The 11,237-nt window shown below is 41.6% G+C and overlaps 1 protein-coding gene across 7 annotated transcripts in view; it reads left to right on the forward strand.

The window, feature by feature from the left end:
* The window catches only part of VEPH1 (ventricular zone expressed PH domain containing 1), a 209,373-nt gene that overhangs the window by 167,209 nt on the left and 30,927 nt on the right, over positions 1-11,237 (forward strand). The window contains exon 12 of one of the 7 annotated variants that reach the window (XM_015565578.1): positions 8,891-8,953. The exons of the other annotated variants lie outside the window; for them this stretch is intronic. Coding sequence (XP_015421064.1) covers positions 8,891-8,938 — 48 coding nt within the window. The 3' untranslated portion in view covers positions 8,939-8,953. Of the gene's footprint in view, positions 1-8,890; positions 8,954-11,237 lie in introns of those variants that run through there. 7 annotated transcript variants of the gene reach the window in all.

Consider the following 11,237-nt stretch of genomic DNA (forward strand, 5'->3'; position numbering starts at 1 on the left):
GTGATGTCCTTCTGTCTCTTAGTTGTATTTTTGAAGTGGTTGTGCGAGGCAGCAATTTCTGGTGTTTACCTTGCCGCCATCTTGGTTCCTCCCCATGGGAAATGTTTAATGACATGAAACTATACTTACGTGAAATACCACTTTGCAATATACAAATTTATTTATATAAAGATTATTTAGAGGATTGCCCACTAAAACAACCAAAAGGAAATATACCCAAATGTGAGCAATGGTTAGCTCTGGTTGATGGGACTAGTATATTCTAAATCTTCTCTAAAAAGTATGTATTTCTTTTGTAATCAGGGGAAAAATTTCATTGTACAAGTACCACTTTTAGTTATACAGTGGGGCCTTGACTTACGAGTTTAATTCGCTCCGTGACCGAGCTCATAACTCAAATTACTCGTATGTCAAATCATTAAAGTGAACGAGTGAGACACGTGATGCTGGGCTGATGTTGTGGCGTTCACTGTGATGTTCACTGCGCCAACTAGCGGTGGAGTATCTGAAGCTGACTCGTAATCCGAATTTTAGCTCGCAACTCAAATCGGCCGAGAGACGGTTCGTATCTCGAAAAACTAGTTAGTTGGGACACTTGTAAGTCAAGGCCCCACTGTACTGTTTAATGTAAGGAAATGTAAATGAGCAGCTTACTTAAATAAAGAAAAGATCATCAATTTTCATTATAAAATAAGGATTTATTTAAAAGGGTAGAAAATCCATTGATTTGTTTAAGAAATGGGGAGAATGGTCTCCATGGAGTAAACAGAGAAACAGTTAATATTTCCACCCTTCAGAGTTGCTCTGATCATCAGACGACCAGACAGTAAGTTGACTGGGGAATTGTTCCAGGACCAGAATTTGAGAGAGAAGTCTCCTTTATTGACACACATGTTCCAGTTCCCAAAGCCTGGAGAAATTCCATATGCCATAGAGATGAGGTCTCAAGACTATGCCCATTATGGAAACAAAAAAAAATTTAAATTTGCTGCTGAAACAAAATGGGCCCCATCTGGCTAACATTTGGAGATTTGTTTTCAGTCCACATCACTACAAACACACTTGACAGTTCCCAGAGTAATTGGCAGTTCTGTCCAAGCCCAAATAAAACCAAAGCAGCAATTCTGTGTGGAACAAAAGGAGACCTGATGCTCCTGAGGCTTAGACTGAGTGTTTTGAGATACACTGTTAATACAGCACTTTAATAAATAAATGCGTAAGGAAGTAAATAAGAAATGGGCTTATTATACAAAGGCTGTTAACTATTCAAATTCTTAGGAGAAATTTAAGTCTACACGTGTGATGTGAGTGACAAGTGTTGCAGGCCAGCCTCAAGGGAGGGCAGTGTGAATGAATCATGGTGTTGGAGAGAGGTTAACTATGGTGAACCTCCCTTTCAGAGCAAGCTAGATGGGAATGCAGTAGATGAGAATTCGGTTTGGAAATGCAGAAGCCTAGATGGGGGTGGGGACCCCTGGGCTATGAGCCCAGAACCAGGAAAATCTGACAGTTTGGAATTGCAGAAGCCTAGATGGGGGTGGGGACCTATGCTGGGCTATGAGCCCAGAACCAGGAAAATCTGATAGGCAGTGTCTAAAAACCAAAGGTGAGGTAAGGAGATGAAAAGAATGTGTGAATAAGAGCCTATCCAAAGAAGGCAAGCCAAGGGGTCAATCCAGGGATTAAGGGGTGAACTCCCTGAAAATGCAAATCACGGCAGGAAATTGAAGGCAAGGGTTTGGGAGGACAGATTGAAGGTCAAGGTGTGGCTGTAGATGCCAATGTCTGGGATAATCCCGGTGGAGAGTGAACTGGTTGGGAGGCTAGTGGGCATTAAAATACAGAGTCTGGGCTTTTTAAAGAAAGAAGAAAATGGTTCCATGTAAAGGGAATGACACCAGCAATGACATGGAGGAGACAAAAGAAAAATCATAGTAAAGATAATGGTAAAGGTGATCCTACATTCATTCAGTCAGCTAAAACTATTTGGGGGGGAATGCATGCTCTATGCCAAGCACTGTGCAGAGACCCAACATAAGCAATCATGCCCTTCCCTGTTGGAGAAAGTAATATACAAGTAAATAAATAGACGACTCCACCCTGATAGAGACTATCCTGTATAATAAAAGCCTAATATGCTAAGTGTCCAGTTATCCAGTCATTCATTCAACCAATCAAAGCATAATATGCTAATGATATGCTAAGGCCTCTCAACTGCTCACTATGACGTGCACTGACCATCAGAGGGCAAACACTCAGCACAGGAGCTGCCCCCTGGTGGTCAGTGTGCTCCCACAGGGCGAGCACCACTCAACCAGAAGCCTGGCACATGGCTGGCAAGTGCAGCAGCGGTGGTGGGAACCTCTCCCACCTCCATGCCAGTGCTAAGGATGTCTGACTGACAGGGAGCGGGCCTAAGCTGTCAGTCGGACATCCCCCGAGGTCTCCCAGACTGTGAGAGGGTGCAGGCCAGGTTGAGGACTGCCCCCGCCCCCGAGTGCATGAATTTTGTGCACTGGGCCTCTAGTAAAAATATAATATAAAATGCCCAAAGAAAGTAATGAAGGGGGCATTTGTTGGGTGGTCAGGGGAGGCTTCTCTGAGGTGGTGTCTGATGAGTTTTCCTGGCAGAGTGAAAGCTTTGCACAAAGACCCTGAGATCAAAAACCAAAAGGAGAGAAAGAATAAGAAAAGCAAGGTAAAAACCTTGCATATTAGAGCAATCGCCTCTGAATTTAAATCACACTTCCCATCAGAAAAATTTCTGAGCAGGCACCCTCCATGTTTGCATTTATTTACTTATAGATTATGTACATGTATTATTACACTCATTTCCATTATAAAACACATTCAAAAATGGACATTTTAAAGCATGAGATGAAAAGTAAAGTGAAAGTTCTAATCCTTTCTTCTTCCTATATCACTGTGGATGGGCATGCCTACCCAGAGGGAACTCACTCCCCTTCCACAGCGTTGGAGGAAATAGAAGGATCAAGGTGGAGCCCAGTGACCAAAAGGGCAAGTTCATCTGGGGGAATTGCCCTCGTAAGCCATGGCAAGGAGCTGCGATTTTATTGTAGTCTGTGGGAGTCCCTAAAGAGTTGGAGCAGCAGACACTCCCCAGCTTGTCTTCAAAAGATCACTCAGTCTGCGGTGTGGAGACTAGATCAGACAGGGGCAAAAGCAGAACCAGGGAGATCAGGCAGGAGACGACTGATGATCCAGATGAGAGAAAAGAGCAGCTTAAACTGGGACGGTCCCAATCGGGATAGGATAAATGACACATCCATACACGTTTTGGAGATAAAAGGGACAGAACCAACTAATGGGTGGGGTGTGAGGGGGAGGGAGGCTTTCAAACCTCTCACACGGAAAATGCCTATGGGATGTTCCAGTGGAATTGTCTAGCAGGCAAATGTGAAGCGGTTTAGGACAGGAATATAAATGAGGACATCCTCAGCATAGAGGTGATGAAAGCCTCGCGGAGATTTAAGCAACCTGGGAAGAGTATAGAAAGGAAAAGGACCCAGTTCAAGAATCAACCCAGAGAGCAGCCGAGGGACGAAAGAAACCCAGGAAGTGTAGAGGTCACAGATATCAAGAGAATGTCCGAGAAAGAGTCAGGGCATGGATGGGATTCGGCAGCCAGATCAAGATGATGCGTACGGAAAAGTGTCCATCCATTTGGGCAACTTGGAAAGGGCAATTTTAATGGAGTTTTAAGGGCAAGGTGCAAACAGGAGTCGGTGGAGAAATGCTGGGAAGGAAAGAATGAGGAAGGAAACAGCATATGTAGAAAGCTGTTGTAAAAGCCTGGCGCTGAATGGGCTGGTAATGGAGGAAGTATGGAGATGGTTTAATATGGAAACCCCAGAGCATGTTTGTAAGTTGTTGGGATGATGCAATAGAGAGTGAAAATAGTAAGCAGATGAGAGAGAAAAGTCACTGCATGCAGACCCAGATCAAGTAGGAGATTGGATGGTGGAAAGATGTGTTAGTGCTTTTTGATGGCTTTTCATCTTTTTCGGTGAAATAAGAGGTGAGGCCATCAGCGAAAAGTGGGGTGGGAAAATGAGGGGTAGAATGTGGGAGGTGTGAGGAAAGAGAATGTCTGAGATGAAATCCTTAGAGAAAGAAATGATGAACTTAGTAGAGAAGAATAGCAGAATTATTGGACTAATGAGGAACATCCATTTGGGATCTGAGATGATAGATTTAAAGTAAAATGGAAATATTCTTTTTTTCCAGCAATGATCAGCTGTTCAAGTGCTAAACTGAGCTTTTTTTTCTTTTCTTTCCTTTTTTGGGGGGTGGGGGGCTCAGTGGTAATGAAAGGGTAAAAGATTTCAAGGATGTAGGAGCAGATCTGTGTTTGAGATGATAGAGGGTAAAGATGCAGACCAAAGGAGAGATTTAAAATGCTGAAGAAAAGTCTGCACCTAGGAAACCTGATTTGAGAAACATAAAGATGCTCTTTTGAGCCCAGAAAAAAAAAGTTATTTTCTGAACAAAGAAGATGATGGATTTGTGCATTTTTGCACAAGAACCCTCTGCTTTTCCTCCCAGCCCCAACGGATGCTCTGCTGTTCCCCCTGGCAAACAAGGACACAAGCTCATTTATCACAAGGCTGGCCAAGGCTAAGGCAGACAGACAACCAAGCAAGGGGAGAGAGGCTGTGGCTAGGGCCGCATTTACACCAGGCTCTGTGCGTAAGGCGTGCAATGCTAGGTGGCACCGGGAGACTATTAGCTTAAGCGTGAGATGAATTTTTATCACAGCTTATGTACTACCAGTGGACTCGCACTCCTGCGCCGAAGCCTGGTAAATGTTCCTCTGGGATTAATGTGATTAACGTAAGAGGAGAGGCTCGAAGGTGAAGAGTCCTTGAGAACTGACACATCTTCTGGAGACTTTTACAAGCACGACTTTTATTGATGCCTTGGGACCACTGAGTGTAAAAGTCCAGCCAAATTCTAAACTTTGCCTCCCCAAATACTCTCCCTACCTCCATTTGAATTCATGTTTCCCCTTAAGAGCTATCCATTATAACAATCTATAGGACCCCTCATTTAAACAATTCCTTACACACAACTCATTAAGTGATTGCATATGATTTTGTAAACACATTGAATGTGACAGTCCCATTCACTATTGAAAAATTAGGAAGTTATTACCCTTATACTTGGCTAATTGATATACACCACTCTCCACATACATTGTACTTCTTTTTACCTAAGCTTTTTTAAAGAAATTAAAATTGGCATAAGAAATATTTTCTTGACTTATTTAACTCTTGGTTTATCACACGTATTGTATTGTACCTCCTTCAGGTTACACAAGCCAGACTGTCCTATAACGAAGCACGTCAATTTTACTACTGTAGTGAACATTCCTTCACAGTCAGCCAGATGTTCTGCATCAGTCAGGGAAATTGGAAAAAAAAAAAAGAAAGACTTTAGAAAATGGTTAACGAAATAACTCTATTCCTGGGGGAACAGAGGTATGCAGTTCCTCTGAAATGTCTGCTAATCCAATAGTGGTTTAGGTTCTTTTCTTAAATAATCAATGCACGAGGGAAATTTTTTTCTTTTTCCCTTGACATGATTATGAATGGTGTGTGACTACTTATAAACACTGGGCACTGAACTATTAGAATCAACAGCACCTCTTTTCAAGCAAGTTCAAAGTGTGGTAGTTAAAAGCTCGGGGTCTTGTTTCAAATCCTGATTCTCCCACTTACCAATTCTTTTATTTAAGTCCTCTGCATCTCATCTTCTCTACCTGCCATGTACAGAAAATACTAGTACCCACTTCACAGAGATTTGGTGAGATTTAGAAGATATAATACATGTAAAATTCTTGGAACAGTGACTGGCACATAGTAAGTGTTTAATAAATGGTAGCTAATATTACACTTCCTCTGCAAGAACCCCCCCCCCCCAAAAAAAAATGAATGACAAAGGCTCCATCTCTTGAGAATGAGCTTTATTTTCCCAACAGCCAAAATTTTTCCAGGCCCAGGTCCTATTATAAAAAGAGACCACTCCATGAATATACTCTAAAAACATCCCAAGAGAAACTTCTAAAAATGTTTTGAGCAGAGGCTGTGTCACTAATATGTGAGTAGTCATTCAAAATTAACACCCATTTCAAAATATAAATTCCAGGGTTTTAAGCTAAAAAATCATAGCAATTTAAATATCTCAATACTAGACATATCAAGAAGGAGGACAGTGGCACTATCTACTTTTTTTAGAACCCTGAAAGTTGCATGTAGATTGGCCGACTTTGGGTTCTAAGAACACATTATCCTCTTCAAAGTCCTTGCAAGCCTATGGAGTGATCTTTTTTTTTTTTTTATAATTCAGCAAACAAACATTTCCTAGAATCTAATTATTTTCAATACATTTTTGCATTTTATACTATTTTCAATATAATGTGGGGCTCCTATTGAAGACCAATCTGAAGGGAAGGGGACTTTTTTTTTAAGTCCCCTGTCAAATACAGACTCACTTGATGCCTCACCCAGGGCCTGGCAGTTCCTGCTACAGTGCCCCTGCAGCCAGCCCACGTTGCTCATGCTGAATGCATGTCCCTTTCTTCACAATCTTTTCTCAGAGCTAATGGGAAGCAGTAGAATATCCCCCGCTCTAGTGTTGGTCTCACTAAATAGTGCCCAGACCTTAGTGCATGCAGGACGCCCTGGAGAGTTTATAAAATGCAAGTTTCCAGGGCTTCTGTGGAACTTGCAAATGGTACTCACTGGGGTGAGCCTGGGACTCTGCATCTTTGACAAGTGATCCAGGTGATTCTGAGGCAGGAGGTGTGACAGACTGCTTTTACAGAAGCACCAGAGGAAGACAAAGGTAACTGGCATCCAGTTGGCTTGGCTTGGTTCATATCTCCACCACAGACATGCTCTGGTAATCTGAATAAGTTGGTTGGCCTCTCTGTAGCTCAGTCTTCATCTATAATCCATCTGCCTCATAGGGTTTCTAGGAAGGGGAAATGAGATGACACATTTAATTAAACACCCAGCAGAGTACCTGGCACAGAGTAAATACCCCAAACAGCACCTATACAAGCATTACTTCCTAAATTCCTAGGCTGTGGTTCAATCACCTGCTTAGTTTTCTCTTTTCTGAGTCTGTAACAATTTAGATATCTCTGTGGCTCTGCTCTGAATGGTTTTCCATTTTCACTTTCTTTGTAAGAACTGAATGCTATGGTCCATGTCTGATCAGGGCCCAGGTAGCTCATTATAATCCTATGTGTGTGTCTAATTATTCCCTAAATGGGCACACCTCATTGCACGCTTTAATTTCAGCATCTCATTAGAGTGCTCCATTTGCCCACCTTGTTATTCCCCATCCCTCCACCAATGTCCCTTTTTTGCTACTCCTCCTTTCAATCCTCACATCTTTTTATGTCCATTTCTTTATGCAGAGTATTAAATCCTTCCTTTTATGCTTCTCATTATTCCCTCCTTTCTGCACAGCTCATTACATCCTTCCATCTGTGAACCTCATTATGCCACTCCATTTTTATCTCATTACATCCTCATCATGCACATATTATTAGCTCCTCCATTCATGCATAGCACTGCATTCTTTCTCTCTCCTTCTTATCACAACCTGCCCTTTCCACCCTCCCCATTTAATGCTTCCATTTATAAATCACATTACATCCCCTTAAATGCCTGTACCATTACACCCATCCATTTATGCATCTCATTATACCATTACCCATGCACATTTCTATGTGCATTTCTATTTGTACATCTCATTAGAGCCCCATCAGACATGCACATGTCATTATTCCCCTTTCAAATGGTCACGTTGCATTACATCTTGTTATGTTTGCATCTCATTACATTCCATACCCCTAGGTTTGACAACACACTAACAAAAACAGACAGATAAGTATGTCACTTGCTTTTAGAAAATGAAATATGTTTCTCGGGCACCTAACATCAATGTTTCTTAAACAAGTCATTCATTTCAGAAAGATTTACATATATTTCTCTAGCTAGGAAGCAAAAAAAAAAAAAAAACCCAGTATATTTTCTATGCATAAAAAGGAGCTTCTTAGTTTGCTTTGGTCAAATCACCATCATTATCACTGTTTTTTATTATTTCTTTACAGTTACTGTAATTACCCATGAATTGATTTGGGGCAAAAACTCTCTGAAGGAGACAGCTGAGGAATCACTGTCATTTTACAGATTGAGCAGTGCATTGAAAACACTGAGAAATTAAGATGTTTCCCAAGAACTCTAGTGAATGATGGTGGCAGGGTACAAACTCAGATCTTCTGGTTCTGAAACCTACCTTCTTTACTCCATACCACTCTGCAGGGCGGGGGCAGGGAATAATCTTATTCCTATGTGTTACTTCTGCTGTTTAACCCATTCTACAGCACTTCCCTGGATAGATTGTCATGTCAGTGGACTGTAGGACTGGTTTGTTTTCTAAAACAAAACAATAGAATGTATTCCAAACATGACATTTCATGCTTATCTGTCTCCCAGTTTGTAGATCTAGATTAAAGGAGGCCTTAATATGGCACTTCCCCTCCCCTCAACAGGAATAAATGCAAAAATCAGGAGAAAGACAAGGTCCTTTAATGACCTTCACCCCCAAGGCAAAATAAAGGGTCTCCTCCACAAGGGGGCGTGTGTAAGGAACACCCCCAACACAGGCACAATCTTTATTCCTCACAGATTCTAACCCCTGCCAGTCTCCTTGCTTCACTGCACTGTGTTCTCTAACTCACTTTTATTTTTATTAAATTCAGAAATAGTTGACAAATTCAGAAAAGTAAAGACAGGTGATACCCATTCCCACCACAGTGGGAATATTTACTTCAAATATTTCTCTTTACAAACAGAAAGAAGATGTTGTGAATACGCTCCCGAGGTTGGTATTAGTTCCCTGAGTGTTTGGGGATTTTACATGTGTGTTATTACATTTTGTGTATCTTTTGCAATATGCTTTCTGAACTTAAGATTATCTTTTAAAAATACATCTGTTCATACATGTAGAGTTAGCTTATTCATTTTAGCATCTATTAAATTTTCCATTGCATAAGTAGGCCATAGTTCGCTTTATTCGTTTCTCTACTAAGGGGTAGATCTACTTACTATGTCTGCCTTGATCACTATTACTTCACCAATGCTTAGGGTTATGCTCTATCTGTTGAATGACTAAGTGAGACTTTTGAAGTTCCCACAGCATGCAAAGAAATGCCTTCTCTTTAAGTCCATGGTAAAGTCATGGTAGTTTGATCCCCTCTGTAACTGCTCCAAGTAGTAAACACATCAATAAAAGAATAGTTCTTAAAGTAAAACTAGACCATGGCCAAATGTTGGCATGTACTAGTGTATTAAAATAATTGTACCTGAAAAGGGTGGTCTGATTCCCAGGACCTGGAATACTTCTTATGATAGCAAAAGGCAATAAAAATGGAGAGAAATGCAACAATTGCTACAGAAGGGTGGTTGATTTTTCTCATGGTTTAAGAAGCAATGCTTTAAGAAGTCACTGGAGACTGCTGCAAGCCCCTAATGCAATCGGACAAATACGTCTGTGGTCACCAAAAAGATGGCCTGTTTCAGACATGGGAAAGGGTTGTTGGATGGAAATTCTCCCAGAAACTTCAAAGCCGAGAAAGCCCTTTCATTATGATGTGGAAAAGAAATTCTTCATGCTGTGCTGGTGGGAATGTAAATTGGACAGCCATTTTGGAAAGCAATTTATCAGAACCTAGGGAAGTTAAGGATATGCATAATGTTGCATTTTTAATGTCTCATGCAAACAAGGCTTCTGGAGCAAAGCAGATCATTATTATCATTTACAGCAAATCACCTCACTGGTTTCCCTTTGCCTCCGTTGCCTAGGACAACACTAGGAGAACCAAATAACATCCTACACATTCTAGGGCAGGGGTGGGCAAACTTTTTGACTCGAGGGCCACAATGGGTTCTTAAACTGACCAGAGGGCCAGAACAAAAGCATGGATGGAGTGTTTGTGTGAACTAATATAAATTCAAAGTAAACATCATTACATAAAAGGACACGGCTGTTCTAGGGCCTATACTATAGTTAGGGAACCCTGAAAATATGAATCTGGGGTGTTTAAATAAGGGATGGACAGCTGTTGCACTCTTCTGGGAGAAGGGAAGAAAGATCTTTGCTCCTTGGGAAAGATACTGGTTTCCTACTGTGACCCTTTTGGATGCACCTAAATCTTCCCAAGAAGAGGGTAAGACGATTGTCCTCAGCTAGACAACCAGGGATGCCTCCAAACCTGGGTCTCAGCCCCACCCTGAAAGGTAAACTCATACTCTGGGAAGAGAAATCTCTCAAGATGGTCTCTCACTTCTAATCAGTCATAAATTAACTTTGAAAGCTTGTTCTCTTAGCCCAGGTCCAACATTTCAGTAAAATTTGCTCAGAAAACCCAAACTGTGCAGAAATGTAAAAATATTTCCTCTACAGCCTTATACCTCCCTACGATCCACTCTGGGATGATTATTCCAAAAAAATTCTTGCTCACATCCACAAGGGGACAGGTATGAGGTTATCCATTGTTGGCATGGTCCGTGTAAGTGAAAAGGTGGAAGCACCCGTGGGCCCATCACTAGGGGAATGGTTAGGTAAAATGTGGTGGGTGGTGGGTGGTGGGTGCACACTGTGAAATCACTTTGTAGCGGTAGAGGCAACTAAATACACATACAACACCATGTAGAGATCTTGAGTGAAACAAGCAAGAAATAAAATGCAGTCTATGGCATAGCATCATTTGGAAAATGAAAAATACACTAAATGTTGCTCATATTTTTCAAGAGTATATGTCTGTTCAAAGACACATTTCAAACTCAAAAGAGTGAGAACATATGTAAAGGGGAGATGGGAGGGACAGTCTGGGAATGAGAGCAGTATCAGGGATAAAGGGAAAAAATAAGACAAGGGAGGGACCTTGCCCCCAACAGAATAGCCTCCAGAGCTGAGGAGCAGAACCTCACTAACTGATTTTCAAAGGAAGAAAAAGAGCCCTGGCCAGTGTTGGCCTGCAGATCAAAGGGTTGACAATTTAATACCCATCAAGAGCACAGACCTCAGTTGCAGGTTCCCTAGCCTGGTAGGGGCATGTGCAGGACACAACCAGTCAATGTGTCTGTCTCACGTCAATCTCTCTCTCTCTCTCTCTCTCTCTCTCTCTCTCTCTCTATATA

The sequence above is a fragment of the Myotis davidii genome, unplaced genomic scaffold, assembly GCF_000327345.1.
Source record: "Myotis davidii unplaced genomic scaffold, ASM32734v1 scaffold570, whole genome shotgun sequence".
Lineage (NCBI taxonomy): Eukaryota > Metazoa > Chordata > Mammalia > Chiroptera > Vespertilionidae > Myotis > Myotis davidii.